At 49.0% G+C, this 22017-nt stretch overlaps 1 protein-coding gene across 4 annotated transcripts in view; it reads right to left on the bottom strand.

Moving 5' to 3' along the window:
- Positions 1 to 22017, bottom strand: part of PNPLA6 (patatin like phospholipase domain containing 6) — a 72917-nt gene that overhangs the window by 39158 nt on the left and 11742 nt on the right. For all 4 annotated transcript variants that reach the window (XM_060263799.1, XM_060263800.1, XM_060263801.1 and 1 more), the window contains exons 8-18: positions 21142 to 21222; positions 16833 to 16983; positions 16174 to 16257; positions 15938 to 16044; positions 10772 to 10963; positions 10234 to 10311; positions 7705 to 7910; positions 6806 to 6937; positions 6123 to 6246; positions 344 to 457; positions 77 to 152 (exon numbers count right to left, since the gene is read on the bottom strand). In XM_060263799.1, coding sequence (XP_060119782.1) covers positions 77 to 152; positions 344 to 457; positions 6123 to 6246; positions 6806 to 6937; positions 7705 to 7910; positions 10234 to 10311; positions 10772 to 10963; positions 15938 to 16044; positions 16174 to 16257; positions 16833 to 16983; positions 21142 to 21222 — 1345 coding nt within the window. The remainder of the gene's footprint in view (positions 1 to 76; positions 153 to 343; positions 458 to 6122; positions 6247 to 6805; positions 6938 to 7704; positions 7911 to 10233; positions 10312 to 10771; positions 10964 to 15937; positions 16045 to 16173; positions 16258 to 16832; positions 16984 to 21141; positions 21223 to 22017) is intronic.

Here is a 22017-nt window from a genome sequence, read left to right as displayed (position 1 = left end):
CCCCCCCCACTGGGACACAATGCACTTGTGGCGCTCTGGAGCAGCTGAATGCCAGCCTCAAGGCCAACACGCCCACCTCGGAAAGGGCCACGCAACTGCTGCAAGTTCCCCAGGATCTTCTGGCTCAGCAGGTGGATGAGACGGGTCACAACCTGGGTAAAGGAGAAGTAGGTGTCAGAGCCAAAGGGCAGAAGGGAAGAGACCAGGATCTGGCCACACAAGGGAGCCCAGGAGCAGACTGAAGACAGATCAGGCTCTCAGTTCTCTTCTGATCTGCTGCTGCTGTTTGCCAGGGTGACCTCTCTCTGTATGCAAAGAAGTTTGTGTCTGCCTGACCACCCACCTGTGGGTATCGCCGCTTGATGTTGTTGAGGGTCCCTTCTGGCAGCTTGGCCAGCTCCGTGTCCCGCACTGCATGGACTGTGGTGGCTCGGGCTTGGCGGGTCAAGGCCTCTACCTGAAGAAGGGACAGTCACGGGTTCAGAAGCCCTGATCTCCTCAGAGAGAGGCCCTGGCAGGAGCTCCTCAAAAGTGAAGGCCCAGGCCCAAAACAGAGCATGACTTTAAAATCTACTTCATTTCTAGTCCTTTCTTACTGAGAACAGAGGTGGACAGTGCAATGAAAAACAATATGGCCAGAAGAGTAGACTACATACCACATACTAAGCAATCTAACGCCACCTTGAGGTGTATCAATGGAGGCATCACATCCAAATCGCAAGAGGGCCTGGTCCCACTCGACAGTGCAATGGTCAGCCATACCTTGACTTGGATTGCATTATTTACATTTGATTAGTATGATTTGCGTTTGGCATTTTATTGTCCATTTGCTTGGTTTGGTTTTATTGTTGTGAACAATCTCAAGCAGGTCTGGAGAGGTAGGAAGCAAAATGTTCTAGGTGAAGAAGAGGATTCACAACAGGGTTATTGTCTTTAGAGTAACAACATATGAAGAACATATATGAAGCTGCCTTCTACTGAATCAGACCCCCCTGGATCCATCAAAGTCAGTATTGTCTACTCAGAGAAACTGAGGTTTCTCATGCCTATTTGCCTGGACCCTTTTGAGTTGGAGATGCCGGGGATTGGACCTGGGACCTTCAATGCTCTATTACTGAGCCACCATCTCCTCCCATATTCAATGGATTCAAAACTCCACCAGATTCAATGGATTAATCAAATGGGGATTCAATGGATTCAAAACTCCACCAGATTCAATGGATTAATCAAATGGGGAAAAACAGATAAAAGACAGATTTCTGAGCCAAAGATAATACATTCAGAAGCACTGCGAAATAAGGTTAAGTTGAGAAACACTGATTTAGCTTCTAAATGCTTTTGAAAGGGAAACAGAACCTATTCAAATATGGGAAGGAACCTGAAAAAAGTCTGAAGCTCTGCCCCCCAGACTGTATGGCCTCCCTAAGATCCACAAACCCAATGTTCCTCTTCGACCGATAGTCAACGCCATTGGCTCACCTACCTACGCCATAGCCAAACACTTGACTGGCCTTTTTCAACCCCTTGTGGGCAACACTACCTCTTACATCAGGGACTCATCACATTTTTTGGAAAAAATCAAACCCCTAAAACTCCAACCCAGCGATCTTTTAGTAAGCTTCGATGTCATCTCGTTGTTCACTATGGTTCCCGTCAAAGAAACCCTTGTTCAACTTCAACACATCTTTCCTGACATCACTGCCCTATTCCACCACGTGCTCACCACTACCTACTTCCAATGGAACAATAACTTTTATGAACAGATCGATGGAGTTGCCATGGGAAGCCCCCTTAGCCCTGTCATCGCTAACTTTTACATGGAAACCTTCGAAGATACAGCACTAAGATCTGCTCTCCTAAAACCACGTTGCTGGCTCCGATATGTGGATGATGTTTTTGCCATCTGGAGTCATGGAGAGGCTGCTTTGAATAACTTTCTCCTTCATCTGAATTCAGTCCATCCTCGTATCCAGTTCACCGTGGAGAAAGAAAACGATGGTCAACTTGCCTTTCTTGACGTCCTCATTACCAGGAAAGATGACGGAAAACTCGGCCACACTGTATTCAGGAAACCCACACACACCGATCGCTATCTAAATAAGAATTCCAATCATTATGCTCGCCAAAAACGTACAGTTGTAAAAACCCTCATCCACCGTGCATCACGCATCTGTGAACCAAGCCAACTCCAGCAGGAACTACACCACCTCAACCAGTCACTGCAGGCCAATGGATACTCTCAACAAGAAATTAGAAGAGCCTTCCATCCCAGGAGACCATCCACACCAAATCCCGAGCCACACACAAATGTGGGTACAGCCTTCCTGCCCTACATAAAATCTGTCACCGACTGCATTGGCAAAATTCTCAAACGCCACAATGTTGACAGAGTCTTCAAGCCCACACAACAGATCTGCCACTTGCTGCGCTCGGCCAAAGATATGAGAGATCCACTTTCAACCCCTGGAGTCTACGAAATACCCTGCTCCTGTGGTGCAGTCTACATTGGCACTACCCAACGCAGTATCAACACCCGCCTCACCGAACACAAGAGACACTGTCGCTTGTTTCAGCCAGAAAAATCAGCTGTAGCTGAACATGCACTTCAAGAAGGAGACCACGTCATTCACTTTGAAAGAACTGAAGTCCTTTCTATGGTCTCACATTATCATACCCGCCTGAACAGAGAAGCTATTGAGATTTACAAACACCAGCACCATTTTAACAGAAAGGAAGAAGGCATTTTCATCCACCAATCTTGGTACCCAGCTCTGCAAAACACCCTACAGACTATAAATTGCAGAAAGTCACAGAACAACCAGCACATTACACAGAACAATCAGCACAGTCAACAACCATCTTCCTTATCTTCACACCCCTTCCAACGCTCCCAGCAATTAACACAGAACAATGTTCACATTCAACAGCCAGTTTCCTTATCACTACCCTTCCAGGAAGCCCCACCAAACAATGGGCACATCCACAAACCAATTGCCCTTTCATCACACCCCCTCCAGCCTAGAAATAGCAGCTCTCCAGCAGCCCTGGCCCCACTCAATGCACAGCAGCCAAGAAGGTCAGAGCGCCTGCTCCGGCTGCAACGCCACTGAGGATGTTCTCCGCAGCTGAGAACGAAACGTCTGGAAGGAAAGCTTTCTCCAGTAGAACACGGCACTTGAGCCCGAAAGATTCTACAAACCCTAATGATGTTACCAGCCATGAAAACCTGAAATCTTTGATAACCTGAAAAATTGTTGGTCAATTTTTTTGCAGGTAAATAGTGGATTATAACTTCTGCTGTTTGTAAAGAATTAAGTAAAGAATTAAGTAGGTAGATTAAACTCAGCACAATTAATAACAGAAGAATTTAGGAGGCATTTTCCTGATTTGTATGCTGTAGAACCAGTTGAGAAGGACAAGATTTCTATCTTTTTTCACAGATGCAGGTCCCTCATATCACAAATGAACATTGCTGGCTTTTAGAAAAGCCAACTCAAATGGAAGAAGTTAATTAGCAGTCAAAAATCTAATAATTGCAAGCTCCCCTCCATACCTATTGAAACTGTACTCTTTTGTGCCCTCAGAGACAGAGTTACACAGTCAGATGCCCACGTAACTAATTCCAAAAATAGGGACGGATGTTTCCAGGCTGCCTCCATATTGGTAGAGCTTTTTGCTTAATATGGATTGTAAAATGTTGTTAATGTTGAACTCGCTCAGGTTAGCCCACTCTCACCAGCCCCCAGAAACTAAGCAGGGGGAAGCCGAGGGAGTCCCAGGTTACAGCATGTGGGGGGGGGGGAGGGCAGGGAATAGCAGACCACCTCTGAGCAGCTTCTCTTGCCTGCAAGATCACTGGTCAGCTGTGAGTTGGTGGTGAAACACACACACGCACATACACATGCCAACGTACACACCTGTTAGATCAAACAGGCTTATTTGCAGGCTGTCAAATGACAAATATTTTTAAAATGATACATTTGATTACTCTTGCAGATCAGCCACAGCTTTATGATACTGGCTGATTTGTTTTCAATTCCCTTCCTAATAATTCCCAGCATGGCGTTGGCCTTTTTTTATTGCAGTCGCACACTCTCTCGACATTTTCAGTGAGTTATCTACCACGACCCCAAGATCTCTCTCTCTTGGTCAGTCTCTGCCAGTTCACACCCCATCAATGTATTTATAGTTAGGATTTTTGGCCCCAATGTGCATTACTTTGACTTGGCCACGTTGAACCTCATTTGCCACGTTGACGGCCACTTGCCCAGTCTTGACAGATCTCTTTGGAGTGCCTCACAATCCTCTCTGGTTCTCACCACCCTGAACAATTTAGTGTCATCCGCAAACTTGGCCACTTCACTGCTCACTCCCAACTCCAAATCACTAATGAACAAGTTAAAGAGCACGGGACCCAGTACTGAGCCCTGCGCCACCCCACTGCTTACCGTCCTCCACTGTGAAGACTGCCCATTTATACTCACTCTCTGCTTCCTATTAATTAGCCAGTTTTTGATCCACAAGAGGACCTGTCCTTTTACCCCATGACTCTCAAGCTTACTAAGGAGCCTTTGATGAGGAACTTTATCAAAAGTTTTCTAAAAGTCAAAGTAAACAACATCTATTTGGTCCCTCTTTATCCACCCCAAAAAAACCCTTTTAAAAAAAAGAAAACAAAAGAACGGCTCTCACACGTGGCGCTTGCACAATTTCCCCATGAAACCTTTGCTTCTTGTCACCCCAAATAAATTTGTCAAACACAGACTTTTTGGAATACTGTGTACAATTCTGGTCATCTGAAAAAAAGTTCAGAAAAAGGCAACTGGAACAATTAAAGGGTTGGGACACTTTCCCTATGAAGAAAAGTTAAAATCCTTGAGGCTCTTTAGCTTGGAGAAACATTGACTGCAGGGTGACATGATAGAGGTTTACAAGATTATGCATGGGATGGAGAAAGTAGAGAAAGAGGTACTTTTTTCCCTTTCTCACAATACAAGAACTCGTGGGCATTTGATGAAATTGCTGAGCAGCCTAGTTAGAACTGATAGAAGGAAGTACTTCTTCACCCAAAGGGTGATTAAGGTTTAAGGTTAAGGTTTATTAGATTTATATCCCGTCCTCCCCGCCGAAGCAGGCTCAGGGTGGCTCACAACCAGCAAAATCAAAACAATTCACTCACATTACTTCCATCGTAAATTAACACATGGAATTCACTGCCACAGGAGGTGGCACTGGAAGCACAGAAATCTTCAAGAGGGGATTGGAACAACATCTGGAGCAGAGGTCCATCAGTGGCTATTAGCCACAGTGTACTGTTGGAACTCTCCATCTGGGGCAGTGATGCTCTGTATTCTTGGTGCTTGGGGTGGGGGGCCACAGTGGTCCTGGGCCCACTGGTGGACCTGCTGATGGCACTTGGGGTTTTTTGGCCACTGTGTGCCACAGAGTGTTGGACTGGAGGGGCCATTGGCCTGATCCAACATGGCTTCTCTTATGTCTTATGTCTGGGGCAGGGATGCTCTGTATTCTTGGTGCTTGGGGGGAAAACAGTGGGAGGGCTTCTAGTGTCCTGGCCCCACTGGTGGTCCTCCTGATGGCGCCTGGGTTATTTGGACACTGTGTGACAGTGTTGGAGTGGAGGGGCCATTGACCTGATCCAACATGGCTGCTCTTATGTTCTTATGTGACACAGAGTGTTGGACTGGAGGGGCCATTGGCCTGATCCAACATGGCTTCTCTTATGTTCTTATGTCTGGGGAGGGGATGCTCTGTATTCTTGGTGCTTGGGGGGAAAACAGTGGGAGGGCTTCTAGTGTTCTGGCCCCACTGGTGGTCCTCCTGATGGCGCCTGGGTTATTTGGTCACTGTGTGACAGTGTTGGAGTGGAGGGGCCATTGACCTGATCCAACATGGCTGCTCTTACGTTCTTAAAGATGTTGATCTTTATTTGAGGATGGTGTTCTAAGGCAGTACAAAATTCTATAGAAGACACTGGCAAGAGACAGCAGGGGGATGCAAGAACACTCAGTTCCTGCACAAAGATCCACCTTGAATCTCAAAGCAGCAGCCAAACAAACAAGCAACCATGGCAACGTTCACCCACTTCCCGTGTGGGCACTCACCACGCCAATGAGGTCTCCGCGCCCGTATTCCCCCACCAGCTCCTTCTTGCCATTGCCCTTCTGGATCACCGATCGCAGACGCCCGTTGAGGACAATGTAGGTGCAGTCAGACTTGTCTCCTTGCCTGGAAAAAGGGACGACAGAGGAGGAAACGCTGATCAGCACCAGCAGGGCGATCCACTGCAGCTGGCCGCCACCAGTCACAACATGACACACCGCATGGGCGTGTGTGCAAAGATCATCCGCTCACTTAAGAAGAGGCTCCCCCCCGACTTTGGGAATTCATGCCCGGAAGGTTCTGCCTCTAGTCCCCTGTGCCAAGTCCCCAAAAGATCAGTGAATGAAGCCACAGAAAGGGCCCAAGATTCCCATGTGGAGACAATCCCCAAGCCCCACTGTTGGTGAACGACAAAGGGAACGGTGGGGAGGGACGGTGGCTCAGTGGTAGAGCATCTGCTTGGTAAGCAGAAGGTCCCAGGATCAATCCCTGGCATCTCCAAAAAAGGGTCCAGGCAAATAGGTGTAAAAAACCTCAGCTGGAGACCCTGGAGAGCCGCTGCCAGTCTTAGTAGACAAGACTGACTTTGATGGACCAAGGGTCTGATTCAGTCGAAGGCAGCTTCATATGTTCATATGAACCTGCGTGTGAGACAGGAAAGTGGCTGAAAGGCCAGCTCTCTCACCTATACAGGGCCCGCCCGGCTTCCACGGCCATCCAGTCAATCGCAAAGTCCATCTGGCGCACAAAGGGAGACATGCGGGCTGCAACAGTGTGAGCAACACTCAGAACCACACTGGGTTGCTCACGCATGATCCTAGGAGAGGCAGAGCAAAGTCAGCGGCAGAGCAAAAGGGACAAGGCTGCTGGTTCCGTGGCGGCAGTGGACAGAAGGGGCCAATTAAGCCCCCTGCAGGCTCAGTTTCAAGGAGGGCCAAAGACCTCTGGTGGAGACCCAGCAATGGCCATGACCCGCCAGCTGCCCCCTCCCGAGGGAGGCCCACTTATAGCATGCTGCTGGAAGCCGGAGCCTTATGGAGCTGGGACACCCAGACACCTATGTGGGGAGGCTTGCTCATAGAGCTGCGCCAGTTTTAACCACACTGGTCCAGCCCCTTGTTTCAGAGAGATCAGGAGAGGTGGCTAAAATGTGAAGAGCCTGGATTTGTGGTGTCTGCCATGCTATTAAAGAGAGATATTCAAGAAGTGTCCTTCAGCTCCTGACGCTGGCCACAGGAACCTGACCTCTCCGGCCACATCACCCAACGTGGGGCTCAGGATGGGATCTGGCTTCTCGCCTGCCCTCTGCCTTTGCTGGCCACGTCAGAGGAGGAGGAGCACCCGGGGAACTCTGGCTTGCCTCTCAGCCCTTCCCTCCCATCCCTGCAGCCCTGTGCTGTGGGTGCGGCATGTCCTTCCAGGGCTGGGCACTTCCTCCTCCTGCAGGAGAGAAACGTGTTCCCCACGGGAGCCTCTGCCAAGGAGGGCAGTGCTGCAGAAACAGGCTGGGATCCAAGCCGCTGCCAAAAGCAGCATTGCGGGCGGGGGTGGGAGAGATACGGCCACCCTGTGCCTGTTACCCACTCGTAGAAGTCAGACTTGGAGATCTTGAGGAAAGTGCAGTCTCGGTTGGCCTTGATAGTGAAGATCAGGGGCTCTCCTGTGAGCACAGCCAGCTGCCCCACCATCTCCCCCGGCTGAGTCAGGAAGAGGCACACGTCTTCAGCCTTGTCAATCATCCGCTGGTAAACGTGCAGGCAGCCCCACAGCACAAAATGCAGGCTGACATCCTGCCGGTAGAGCCAGGGTGGAGGAAAGGAAGAGAGAGGGGGCTTCATTAGTGCCTGTCCAGGGGAGAGGCCGTGGAGGTGCAGGTGGCAGCAGCACGGTGAGGGCCAAGCAGAAAGCAGCAACAGATGCCTCCCTTTGGGGCATGAAGCTCTTTCAACAGGGGATGGGACGTGATGTCACTGCAAAAGCTTCAAGCAGTGCAGAATGCAGCAGATAAACCTCCTGCTGGGAACCAGATGTCTGCCCTGGCTGCCCGCTTGCTTCTGGATTCAATTTAAGGTAGGGCTGTAAACCCCAATGCCTTCTGAGGCCCACAGATCTCCCTGCACGAGGCCCCATGTGACCCCCATGTGCCTTTCGGTGCCACCTGACAAGCAAGGGGAATTGCTGTGAGCCACCTTACCTGGGCAGAAAGACAGGACACATATTTTGTAAATAACAGGAAAAAAAATAAATTTGTGAAACAGATTTCCCAAATATCACTTTAAATGGGTTCCCTGACTAGATATAACTTTCTTGTTAGAATATGTTCCCAATTTATTTCTGTTTCAAAATCTGTAATTGTCAGAATTGACCTGAAGGTGAGTCAGGGCACTATTTTAATCCAGCCGGATTTACTCCCATTGGCAAATTTAAGGTTTTAACTGTTTAAATATTTAATTGTTTTATACTTGAAATTGTTTAAATTTTATGTTTGATTAACTGTTGGAAGCCGCCCTGAGCCATTCGTGGGAAGGGCGGGATAAAAATCCCGAATAAATAAATAAATAAAAATAAATAAAGAACCACTTCATGATGCCAGCGTGCCGCTTTTGCCACTGTGGTCAACGTCTGCCTGGTCTTCAACCACCATTCGCACTGAAGTCTCATGTCTGAGGTAACAGCCTCTGTTACTGACTTCATTATAGTAGTCATGTTCAGTCCAGGCTGCTGTTTTCTTTTAAAAAGTGATTTTTGCATTGTCTGCTGGGGAAATCCCCTACAAAGGGTCCTCCTGCTTACCAAAATTTTGGAGTTCTTTGAGCAGGTTGCCAAGTGTGGATCAGGGTGATCCAGGAGACATCGGATATTTGGGGTTCTAGAAAGGCTCCTTTTAAGAGGGCTCCTTAAGAGGGGTGGGCTGGGAGTCAGAGACCTGTGCCCTGCTGAGAAATCCTGGCTGAAAGGGAGCACTCAGTGGGATTGAGCGGTTCATGCTGTCCTTCTCTTCAGCGCTGGTCTCCCCCTGATGCTGAAGGGCAGGAGATCCAGGAAAGAGGAAAGGAAGTCCTTCTTCACACAGCAGCCCTTAGGGAAACTGTGGGACTCGCAGCTGCCCCTGGAGGTGGGTATGGACCTCACCTTGGAAGGCTCTGAAAGGGGTGGGGACAAATCCACAGAGGATGGAACTGCCAGAGGCCACTGGCTCTGAGGGACAGATGCTCCCTTCCGTCCTGGACATCAGCCGCTGGGAGGGAGCAGCAGGGAGGGAGAAGGCCGTGGGGCAGGCAGCCCTCCTGCTTGTGGCCTTCCTAGGAGCAGGACGGTCAGACGGACGGGGTGGGCCCTGGGTCTGATGCAGCAGGACTCTTCTCCTGAAGGGACAGATCTGGTATGTTTGTTAACTATAACTTGTGATTAAGCTTCTGAAATAACATATTGCGTAAGAGATACAGGTAGGCATTTCACAGGTTGTTGCATAAACAGAATTGTGTTAACTCAACGTCTCTTTGGGCAGAATTCCAAGACACCTTATTGTGACATGAAGCTTTTTGGATCGCTGTTTTCTACTTGTGAAATCCAGTTTATGGGATTTATTATATGGTTTTATTTAATTGTCCTTGAGTTGTGTAATCCCATTTTACTGTGCTGGTCACTGGTCTTTACAGCATTGTTCTTACAGCTGTGCAATCCACCTTGTGTCTCAGTGAGACATTAAACACATTAAACCTATCCTATTAGAACAGTACAGAGACTTTATCAAGACACAGATGAATTAATTAGTATCTATAAAAGGTGAGTCATCATGTTGAGCTATTAGCACTTATAATGCGTGGGGAAAACCCTGTCCTTACTCAGACTTGTGGGAGAGAGAATGTTGAATGTCTCGATGAATCCAAACAGCACCATCCTTTCTTCCACCCTTCTGTTGTGCATGACAAATAAATGCCGTTAGCCACCGGAGGTGCCGCGGTCTTTGCCCTGATGCCGCTGCCACAGACCAGCCCGTTGCTCCATGGCTTTCTTCTCACAAAGCATGTTTTGTTTAAAAAAATTAATTCCAAAGGAGCCCTCTGGAGTTCCTCCCCCCCTCCCAAGCTGTGCGCCATTTGCCCTCCCTACCTGGTCCCCTTGGCGGGCGATCACCGTCCCAGCCTTGGCGTGATGCAGCAGAACCCGGTTATTCAGCAAAGAGGGGTCCTGTGGAAAGAGCGGGAAGGGATGGCCAAGGGTCACAGCGGGGTTGGGGAAAGCTGATTTAAATCACAGGAGACAGTGTCTCTCCCAGAGGCTGGCATGACCTGTAATGGAGGGCCTTGAGCAGCACTGGGCCTGTCACCAGATGCAAAACAGAGCCCGTGCCCACGGCCACTGCCAGGGCAAACCCTCTGGCGACTCTACAGCCCTGGAGACCTAGGAGGGGGAGGAGGTGGCTCAAAGGGGGAGTGAAGACATCTCCCTAAGATAAAACGAAGAGCGACAGTTCTTGCTCTTGCAGCAGAATCCAGGTTCTGCGGTGGGGGGTGGGGGGGAAGCAAAGGCTGAGGGGAAGACGAGGTGACCCCCTCTGCTCTAACCGGCCCCTCCTGTCCCAAATAAGCCAGACAGGAAGGCCCTGCCCTGGCAAGGAGGCCTTTCTGCAGGAATCCCACTCTTCTACCTCGATTTTCATCAGCTTGACCAGCTCCCTCTTGGCGGCCTCAAAGATGGCACTCGTTTGGCGGCCCTGGTAGGGCCCAAAGGGGCAGTCACCGCCCGCGGAGTCATCCTCGCAGTAATTGTAGTGGTAGATCCCAGAGGGCTGCTCCTCCACCGTCACCGTCTTCCGTTCCCGGGGCTCATGGGAGGCTGACTGCCGAGGAGAAGAGGACAGGCCTGGGTAGGCTCCCAAAACGTGGCAAATGGCACAGAAGGCTCCCATGGAAAGCACAGGAAAGCAGCTGTCTCCACCTGCTCAAGGCCTCTGCCTGCTCTCCCCCCTCCTTCCTGCTGCCTCCAGCAGGCACGCCCACCCCTCCCCCCCAAGCCCAAGGTAAGAGGAATCTAGAACAGAGCTGCTGGTAAGGTGAGTGAGACTTGATTTGCTTTTCTACAACTGCTGGGGAGCATTACCTAGGGCTGCTGTGGGTCACTGTGTGTGTGCTTGGTGCCTGCTGGAGAGGGGTTGCTGATTGCTTTTGTGTGTCTTTTGTGTAGCTGTTGCTAGTGAGGACAGCTTATTTGTCTGGGGGTAATTGCTGGCCCCACCCTCTGCAGTTGCTCTGGCTGTTGAGTCAGAGGTGGGTGGGGGCTTGAGCCTTTAATTTGCAAGGCTCACTTGGCCTGTGGCTCTTAGCTTGGCGGTTCTGTAGAAAGGTGAGTAGTTACTCACAAGTAGTTTCAAGTGGCAGTTGGTAGTGGGATTTAAAGAGAAGTCAAGATAAAGAAAAATTTGAAATGGATTGCAGCAGTATGGCTGGTGAGGGAGCAGAGGCAGTGATGTGTAAAGACTGTGGGATGTTTGTATTTCTACCTGAGAGCAGCACGAATTACACTTGCAGCAAGTGTAAGTTAGTGGCCCTGCTGGAGGAGAAGATACAGGGACTGGAGGCACGATTGTCCACACTGCAGTGTATAAAGGAAGGTGAAGATTTTCTTGACAAAACGCATGAGGCACTCTTGAAAGGACAAGACGAGGGAGAGGAAACGGTATCTCAGCAATTAGAAGAGGACTCAACACAGGAGGAGGGTTCCTGGAAAAATGTAACCCGAAGGAGAAAGAAAATCAGGAGATGTTCTGAGCCCCTGCTGCTCAGCAATAGGTTCCAGGATCTCCCCACAGTAACTGATTCGGAACCATTGGAACAAGGCCTACTTCCCCAACCTCCACGAAGCTTGAAGAAAGTTTATCAGGATCCTGTGGATAAGAAGCCTGGAGCTTCTGTTCCCCAATATAGGAAGAGGAAGGTGGTGGTGATTGGAGACTCCTTGCTCAGAGGGGTGGAGCCCAAAGTGTGCCAATTGGATTATAAAACCCGAGAGGTCTGCTGTCTGCCGGGTGCACACATCCAGCACGTGACAGAAAGGACTGGAAGACTTATCAAGCCCACGGATTACTATCCTTTCGTGCTGATCCACGTGGGAACAAACGATACTGCCCATCATAGCCGTGAACGTATTAGAAAGGCTGTGGCTCTGGATCAGAAGGTGAAGGAGCTGGTTGCACAGGTTGTGTTCTTGTCAGTGTTTCCTGTTGAAGGCCATGGCTTAGGACGAGAAAGAATACTTCAAATAAACGACTGGCTACGTCGATGGTGTCGTCAGGAAAGATTTGGATTTCTGGATCATGGCTTCCACTTTCAAGATGCTGGTCTTCTATCGGGAGATGGTTTGCACGGCGGTAGGGAAAAGGGTGTTTGGTAACAGCCTTGCTAACCTAATAAGGAGGGCTTTGAACTAAATTGTATGGGGGAGTGAGACAATAATTCAAAGCCTCGTATGATGCCAGAAACTGGGGATAAGAACATTAAAGATTTGCAAAGAGTGGCGCATACGCTAGGTAATGTTAACTTGCAGGCTTGTACAGGAACTAAACCCTCGGGATGCATAAAACATGGATTCCAATGTCTCTACACTAATGCACAGAGCATGGGAAACAAACAAGAGGAACTGGAAGTCCAAATAAAAGAAGGAGACTTTGACATAATAGGCCTTACTGAAACTTCGTGGGATGACACTCACAACTGGAATATTAGGATTCAGGGGTACAACTTATTTAAAAGGGACAGGCAAATGAGAAAGGGTGGAGGCATAGCAGTATATGTGAAGGAGGTATATACGTGAGGAAATATGTGAATTGCAGCATGGCAGCTCAGCTGATAGTTTCTGGTAAAAACAAAAGGAGTAAGAAATAACAGTGATATTATTGTGGGGGTCTGCTATAGACCACCAAGTCAGGCAGAGGACTTGGATGAGATACATCTACAGCAGATTGCAAAGTTCTCCAAGAGAAGAGATACAGTGATCATGGGAGATTTCAATTACCGGGACATCTGTTGGAAGTCCAACTCTGCTAAAAATGAAAAGTCAAATAGATCCTGACTTGTCTTGCTGACAACTTCCTTTTCCAGAAAGTGAAGAAGGAAACAAGGGGATCTGCTATCTTGGATTTGATTCTCACCAACAAGGAAGAATTGATTGAAGAAGTGGAAATAGTGGGCACCCTGGGCAGTAATGACCATGTGATTTTGGAATTTACAGTCTTAGGGGAGGGAAAAGCTATATGTAGTCAGACGTATAGGTTGAACTTCAGAAAGGCAAACTTTGATAAACTTAGAACTATGCTGGGTAAAATCCCATGGTCAGAAATATTTAGGACGAATGGGGTTCAGGAGGGGTGGGAGTTTCTTAAAAGCGAAATACTGAAAGCACAATCACAGACAATTCCTATGAGAAGAAAAAATGGAAAGAGCCTAGAGAAGCCGAAGTGGCTCCATAAACAGCTCTCTAAAGACTTGAGAAATAAAAAAGACTCCTTTAGGAATTGGAAGGAGGGCCTTATAACCAAGGATGAATATAAACAAATCCCCAGTGCTTGTAGAGAAAAAGTTAGGAAAGCTAAAGCTCAGTATGAGCTTAGGCTGGAAGATGCTACAAACAACAAAAAAGGGTTCTTTTCTTATGTTCAGAGTAAGAAAAAGAGCAAGGACATGGTAGGTCCATTGCGAGGGCAAGAAAGTGAAATTGTAACAGGTAATGGAGAGAGGGCGGAACTGCTCAATTCCTACTTTTCCTCAGTCTTCTCTTCTGAGGTGAACAGTGTTCAACATGGCAAAAACAGAACATATAAGGCGGGTGTGAAGTTCCAACCTAGGATCAGCATAGGAGTAGTACATAAACACCTAGTTTCTTTAAATGAAATTAAGTCCTCAGGGTCAGATGAATTGCATCCAAGGGTTCTAAAAGAGCTTGTGGATGTAATTTCTGAGCCTCTGGCTATTATTTTTGAGAATTCTTGGAGAACAGGAGAGGTGCTGGAAGATTGGAGGCAGGCGAATGTTGCCCCCATCTTCAAGAAGGAGAAAAAAGAGGATCCGGGTAACTATTGACCCGTCAGCTTAACGTCTATACCTGGAAAAGTTTTAGAACAAATTATCAAACAGTCGGTCCTGGAACATTTAGAAAGAATGGATGTGATTACTAAAAGCCAGCATGGTTTTCTAAAGAACAAGTCATGTCAGACTAACCTGATCTCTTTTTTTGAGAAAGTGACTACTTTGTTGGATCAGGGGAATGCTGTAGACATTGTTTATCTTGATTTCAGTAAGGCTTTTGATAAGATTCTGCATACTATCCTTGTTGACAAATTGGTAAAATGTGGTTTGGATTCTGTTACCGTTAGCTGGATCTGTAACTGGTTGACAGATCGCACCCAAAGAGTGCTTGTGAATGGTTCCTCATCCTCTTGGAGAGGAGTGACAAGTGGAGTGCCTCAAGGATCTGTCCTGGAACTTGTTTTGTTCAACATCTTTATCAATGATTCGGATGAAAGAATAGAGGAAATGCTTATTAAATTTGCCGATGATAGTAAATTGGGAGGGGCTGCAAACACAGAAGAAGACAGAAACAGGATGATCTTGACATGCTGGAAAACTGGGCTAAAACCAATACAATTAATTTTAACAGGGATAAATGTAAAGTTCTGCATTTAGGTAGGAAAAATCCAATGCATGGTTATAGAATGGGGGAGACTTGTCTTAGCAGTAGTATGTGAGAAAAGGATCTAGGGGTCTTAGTGGATCATACGCTAAACATGAGTCAACAGTGATTATTTATTTATTTACATTATACTTCAGTGTGATGTGGTGGCTAAAAAGGCAAATGCAATTTTGGGCTGTATCAACAGAAGTATAGTGTCCAGATCACGTGATGTGATGGTATTGCTTTACTCTGCTCTGGTAAGACCTCACTTGGAGTATTGTGTTCAGTTTTGGGTACCACATTTTAAGAAGGATCTAGACAAGCTGGAAGGGGTCCAGAGGAGGGCGACGAAGATGGTGAGGGGTCTGGAGACTGAGTCGTATGAGGAAAGGTTGAAGGAGCTGGGGATGTTTAGCCTGGAGAGGAGGCGGCTGAGAGGTGATAGGATCACCATCTTCAAGTACTTGAAGAGCTGTCATAGAGAGGATGGTGTGAAATTGTTTTCTGTGGCCCCGGAAGGTAGGACCAGAACCAATGGGTTGAAATTAAATCAAAAAAGTTTCCGGCTCAACGTTAGGAAGAACTTCCTGACTGCTAGAGCAGTTCCTCAGCGGAAGAGGCTTCCTCCTTGGGAGGTGGTGGGCTCTCCTTCCTTGGAGGTTCTTAAACAGAGGCTAGATGGCCATCTGACAGCAATGAGGATCCTGTGAATTTAGGGGGAGGGGTTTGTGAATTTAGAGCGGTTCCTCAGTGGAACAGGCTTCCTCCTTGGGAGGTGGTGGACTCTCCTTCCTTGGTTTTGAAACAGAGGCTAGAAGGCCATCTGACAGCAATGAAGATCCTGTGAATTTAGGGGGAGGTGTTTGTGAGTCTCCTGCATTGTGCAGGGGGTTAGACTAGATGACCCTGGAGATCCCTTCCAACTCTAGGATTCTATGATTCCTCAGTTGAACAGGCTTCCTCCTTGGGAGGGGGTGGGCTCTCCTTCTTGGAGGTTTTTAAAGAGAGCCTAGATGGCCATCTGACAGCAATGAGGATCCTGTGAATTTAGGGGGAGGGGTTTGTGAGTTTCCTGCATTGTGCAGGGGGTGGACTAGATGACCCTGGAGCTCCCTTCTAGGATTCCTGCCAGGCAGCCAATACCTACTCGAGCGAAGCTGGCTGAGGAGACTGGGCTGTCTTCCTGGAGGGAAACGGAGATGCGGCCGCGTTCGTAGGCCATGTCGAAGTCAGATCGAGGGGCCCTCTGGATCCCTGAGGGACAAAGACACCAAGAGCTGCCTGATGGTCACCACAGCCCCCAAGACAAGACCTGGGGGGGGGTGCTGCTGCTGCATCTCTCCCTCTCTCGGGGACAGCCAAGGGGTCAGGACAGAGCCATACCTGAAATGTCAACTGGCATAGAGATGCAACGACTCAATAGTGGGGCAGAAGGCGGTTCCAGTAAGCCAGGCTTCGAAGGGTCCCCTAGAAGAACACAGAGAGAGAGAGAGAGAGAGCCCTTCAGCCCTATGCCCAGCCCCTCCTGCACATGCGCACAGGCACAGAATCACTCCCAGGTAAGGTCTCTGCCTGGCAGTAACCCAATCAACGGTTACTGCTGCCGTTAAGCTTCCAGACAGGGGTAGGGGAGGCAGAGGAGACTAGGCCAAGGCCTGCCTCAAGTTGGACAACCTCCTCCTAGCCAACGCCCAGTTAAACACAAGCATAAAATGGCATTTCTCCACACACTTAAATACTACACCAAACTGACGGGTTAATTTGATCACAGGCCTGAGTGCTCAATGCAAGGTCCACCCGTGCAGGTGTTGGTGGGCGAGCCAGTGAAAGGAGGAGAAGGAGGGAGGGAGGGGAGAGATCTTGTGGCGTGAGGGAGTTGCTGGGCCAGCAAGGCTGAAGGAGAGAGGCTGGGGAGGAGGCACGGGGTGCAGAGCAAAGAAGTTAGCCCTGCCAGAGCAACGCAAACTAGCTCACTGCTGGGGCTCTCGAGCAATCGATCGATCGCTCAGCCAGCCGAAACCTGGGGCATCCCCCCCCCTTACCTTGGTCCTTGAGAGTCGCCTCCAGCTGCTTCCCAGCACTCTCTCTGGCATCCTCGACAGAGGAAGTGCTGATGCCACGTTTGCTGTGCCGGACAGGACTTGTGCGAGAGGCGTGGCCTGACTGGGGGAAAAGCCGCAGGGGCTGCATCTCCTGAGGAAAGAAGCAGACCCAAAAGAACATAAGAGAAGCCATGTTGGATCAGGCCAATGGCCCATCTTGTCCAGCACTGTGTCACACAGGGGCCAAGAAACCCAAGTGCCATCAGAAGGTCCACCAGTGGGGCCAGGACACTAGAAGCCCTCCCACTGTTGCCCCCCCAAGCACCAAGAATACAGAGCATCACTGCCCCAGACATAAGAACATAGGTAATACTACTAGACAAGTAAGGGTTCGGATCCTTGAGCACCAGTCTCGGGTGTCAAGCATGCGGGTTCAATGACGAGTCGAAGTTGTTACAAAGACTACGTTTATTGATAGACAGATACTTTGGTGTAACAGGTTCTTGAGAGTAATACGGCCAATACATTGATACAATACTTTTAAGGCTTACTTCAAAAGGATTCCAAGGGATGGGGTTGCGGGGTAGCATTCACACATAAACTATCATAAATGTCTACATTCCCATAGTGTTATCAGGACTGCGTCCTTGCTTTCCCCAGATGGCTCGTATTCCCTTACAGGAAGGTATGGGAAGGTGCTGATTACTTGGTTTCAGTTCTCACTACTTCTAATTATAAGCCATAAAGCAAGACGCGGGGGGGGGGGGGGGAGGGAAAGAATAACAAGCTAGCAAAGTTGGATCCTCCATGATACTTCACAGACCAGGTTAGGCAGGACCCTAAAACAATAAATTATCGATGGAATTTCACCATGCTTGACATCGGGTTCGTCTCAAAAACATGGAGGCTCCTTTAACGGAACATTATGTATCTGTTAATCATACTGATAGGGATATGAAGTTTTGTGTCTTATATAAATATCAAGGGATCAACAAAACTCAGAATGAAATTCAAAGGATGTTACTCAGGGAAGAAGCTGCCCTGATTTTCAAGTTGAATGCATTGGAACCTTTAGGTTTGAATTCAGCCCTGGATTTATCTTGCTTCTTATCTCTCTCTTGGCTTGATTTCGTGAACGAAGATTTAAGAAAGGTGAAGTCCATGTCTGCTGCAGGCTCGCTGGTGGCTGACAAGACCAATGCGGGACAGGCAGGTCCAGCCACAGTGGCTGGAGGGAAAAGTCTTATTTGGGGTTGGTGCTGTAGCAGTACGACTCTTCCTCAATCTCCTTTTGTCCTCAATACGTGCGTTCTCAAAGGAAGAGACAGCCTGGTGGATGGTGTGCCTCCTTGCTTTGCGATCTGAGGCTAGGTCAGACCACTGGTGATGGTTAATGCAACAGGTACCAAGGGATTTCTTCAAGGAGTCCTTGAACCTCTTCTTTGGTGCCCCTCTATTTCGATGGCCGGTGGAAAGTTCGCCATACAGGGCAATCTTGGGAAGGCGGTGGTTTTCCATCCTGGAGATATGCCCTGCTCAGCGCAGCTGCGTCTTCAACAGCAATGCCTTGATGCTGGTAACCTCTGCCCGCTTGAGGACTTCAGTGTTGGTCACAAAGTCACTCCAGTGGATGTTGAGGATGGTGCAAAGGCAGCACTGATGAAAGCGCTCAAGGAGTTGCAGGTGATGACAGTATAATACCCATGATTCGGAGCCGTAGATGAGGGTTGTCATCACAACCGCTTTGTAAACATTGATCTTAGTGCCTTTTTTCAGATGCTTGTTGCTCCACACCCTTTTATGCAGTCGGCCAAATGCACGGTTTGCCTTTGCCAGCCTGTTGTCAATCTCCTTGTCGATCTTGGCATCTGAGGAGATGATGCACCCCAGGTAGCTGAACTGCTGGACTGTCTTCAGAACTGATTCACCCACAGTGATGCAGGAAGGGTGATAATCTTCCTGGGGTGCAGGCTGGTGGAGAACTTCTGTCATCTTCAGACTAACCTAGGCCGAATAGCTTGGCAGCCTCTGCAAAGCAGGACATCATATGCTGCAGAGCTGATACCGAGTGGGAGACGAGTGCAGCATCATCAGCAAACAGTAGCTCTCGGATAAGTTTTTCCATTGTCTTGGAGTGGGCCTTTAGTCGCCTGAGGTTGAACAGGCTGCCATCGGTGCGATAGCGGATGTAGACACCATCGTCGTCATCTAAATCTACTGTGGCTCTTTGAAGCATCATGCTAAAGAATAATGCTTGCATGATGCTTGCTTCTTATAATATAGAACTAATTTGGCAAACAATTTCCAGTATTGTTTACAGTAAGGGATATTTAATAATTAGGCTTGGGTTTCCAGCCCTCATGTTAGTAATGTTGTTTTAAAAGTTGTACCAGCTGTTTCCAATTTGTAAAGATAAAAGTAGGCTGCGAGGGAGGATCCTTTGAGGTTTTCTCCAGAGCTAGTAATAGGAATGTTGTATGCTGGAAGGTGGTGAGTCTGATGTCCTGGTTGATTTGTATGAGTTGTATTTAGTGTTGAAAGATGATGTATTGTGTTGGTTACAGATAAGTGGAATACATTTGAAGATGAAGACATTTGAAACAGTATTACAAGCTTTACTGTTAGAGGCTTATGACCATCCACTATATAATAAACATCTTTAAAGAAATGAAGTTTAAAGCAACGTCTTAACATCATAAATTCTTTGATGAAGAACAAGAATTACCTGCAGTTGCAACACATTGGACACTGGCACTTTAATGAATGGTTTTCAAGGACTTCAAACTGGATATGGACTAACTGCAAGCACTTTTGAATATTTATTCTTTGTACTTTATATCTTGCATTTGTGATAATATGCTGTTGTATGTAATGATATGTGAAAATGTGTGAAGCTGAAGTGTTTATTATCTATTACACTTTTGAAGTATTTTTCACTAATTTTTCTTATTGTTCCACAGTTTTTTGTTGTTGGTTGAGCCTGCCCGTATCCAGCTGATCTTTGTTTGCGAAGGGCCCCACAGCTCCCTGGACTCATCCCTTCCAGCCCCTGATGACTGCGGTCCAACCACAGTGTGGGAAAGGCTTCTGCCAGAAGAGACCCTGCAGAGCTCTGATCCAGGAGGAGGCAGAGAGCCGCGTGTGAAGAGATGAATGGTCCCACTCAACAGCGGATGTGTCACCTCCGCACACACCTCTCTGCGACCCATCCATTCTCAGCAGAGTCTCTGCCATTGGCCTCCTCATTCCCTCAGAGGAGACCCTGCAGGATTTCAGGTACCACCAGAGAGCCCAGATTTTACCTCTTTCCAAGCAAGGGTTGTAAAGAGCCACAGAGGACTGATGCCTGCTTTAGTGGCACCGTGAACAGGCACGCTGTTGCAAGATGTGGGAAAGACAGGGCCCACCTGCGCATCTGCCAAAGCTGGGGACAGGAGGACACACCCCATTCCAAAGCAGGCCCCATCAGTAGGACTCACCATCTGCGCCTCCCGGCTTCTCCTGTTGACGTGTGAACTGTGATGCTCAAAATGAGTGCAACTAAGGCCTATCTGTGTGTCTCAGAAATAAACACGGCACCCTGGCCTAAGGACACTGCAAATTCCACAGTGAACTCATCTGATGGCCACGTTTGCATGACTGAAGGTGGCAATCAGATTGAAGCTGACCCCTCACAGCTGTTTGATTGGGGCTGGGCAGCCGTGAGCATCTGCGAAATCGGTGTGCCTCAGGTTTTCCCTACACTGTGGATTCAAAGCAGCTGGCAGCTCATGAGCGTCACTGAGGACAACGTAGATGATGACCGAAGAGCAGGCTTTTATTGATGACGGGTTCATATGATTTGTGAGCGATTGATCTGCCCAAGAAGCAGAGGAGCTCTGCAGCAAGCAGGGGGGAGACACTAGTCAACATCTGGGCTGTGTGAGAACACACAAGCCAAATGCCTGGTAAGAAATACAGTTCAGCAACCCATCAAAGAGCCACAAACAGACTGATGAACTAACCAACGGATCATCAAAGAATCACCTCCTGGTCCAGAGGGGCGGGGGCTGAACTGGCGGGTGTCGGGGCCTCCCTCGTGTGGCCACCAGGAGAGCCCTTGGCTGGGAGGGCCAGTCAAGCCCCCAGTATCACCACCCTCTGCCTGGCTGCTCACGAACGAACGGTCAGGGTGACCCCCTCCCAACTACACCAGGAATCCCTTGAAGCTCTGGAGAAGCGCAGCTGTTGCAGAGCCTGCTTCTTGCCCCAGGGCAAGAGAGGGAGGGGAGTTCCCAAGGGGCCAGCTGGGCTGGTGACGGTCACTCACGTGGCTGAAGAGCTCATTGGTCAAGCCGAGGTAGTTGTGCAGGGCCAAGAAGGTGACCCTCTGCAGGCGCACCATGATGATCTGAAAGCGGAAGCAGCAGCCGGTCAGCCCCGGGGCAAGAAGCGGCAGAGTTGGTCTGCTGGGCAGCACTGGAGGGGGGGGGGCAGGCCGTCAAGCCAGGGGCCAGCATCTGGAACAGGACAAGCCCCTTGGCGATGGCAGGGAGGAAAGGAAACAGGGAGCAGCAGAACAGAGAGAGAGAGAGACAGCCCCCCTTCTCTCCTGCTGTCCGGAACTGCCTCGTGCTCTAGGAGGGCCACAGCGGCTGGGGAGGGCGGTGGGGGGCTCTGCTCTGCTCTCAAGGGAAGGGCCACGTTAGCCAGAGAACAAAATGTGGGCTAGCACACAAAAGGCCACGTGTGGCCCTAGCTGAGGCGTCTTCACTCACCACCCCCTAAGAAGACTGCAGACTTAGACTCTGCCCTTCTCTCTGAATCAGAGACTCAGAGAGGATCACAATCTCCTATATCTCCTTCCCCCACAACAGACACCCTGTCCGGTGGGTGGGGCTGAGAGAGCTCTCCCAAAAGCTGCCATTTCAAGGACAACTCCTATGAGAGCTATGGCTGACCCAAGGCCATTCCAGCAGCTGCAGGTGGAGGAGTGGGGAATCCAACCCGGTTCTCCCAGATAAGAGAGCTCTGGCTGACCCAAGGCCATTCCAGCAGGTGCAAGTGGAGGAGTGGGGAATCAAACCCGGTTCTCCCAGATAAGAGAGCTCTGGCTGACCCAAGGCCATTCCAGCAGGTGCAAGTGGAGGAGTGGGGAATCCAACCCGGTTCTCCCAGATAAGAGAGCTCTGGCTGACCCAAGGCC

The sequence above is a fragment of the Heteronotia binoei genome, unplaced genomic scaffold, assembly GCF_032191835.1.
Source record: "Heteronotia binoei isolate CCM8104 ecotype False Entrance Well unplaced genomic scaffold, APGP_CSIRO_Hbin_v1 ptg000890l, whole genome shotgun sequence".
In the NCBI taxonomy this organism is placed as follows: Eukaryota; Metazoa; Chordata; class Lepidosauria; order Squamata; family Gekkonidae; genus Heteronotia; species Heteronotia binoei.
Note: the sequence above shows the minus strand (reverse complement) of the source record. Positions and strands in the feature narration are given on the sequence as shown.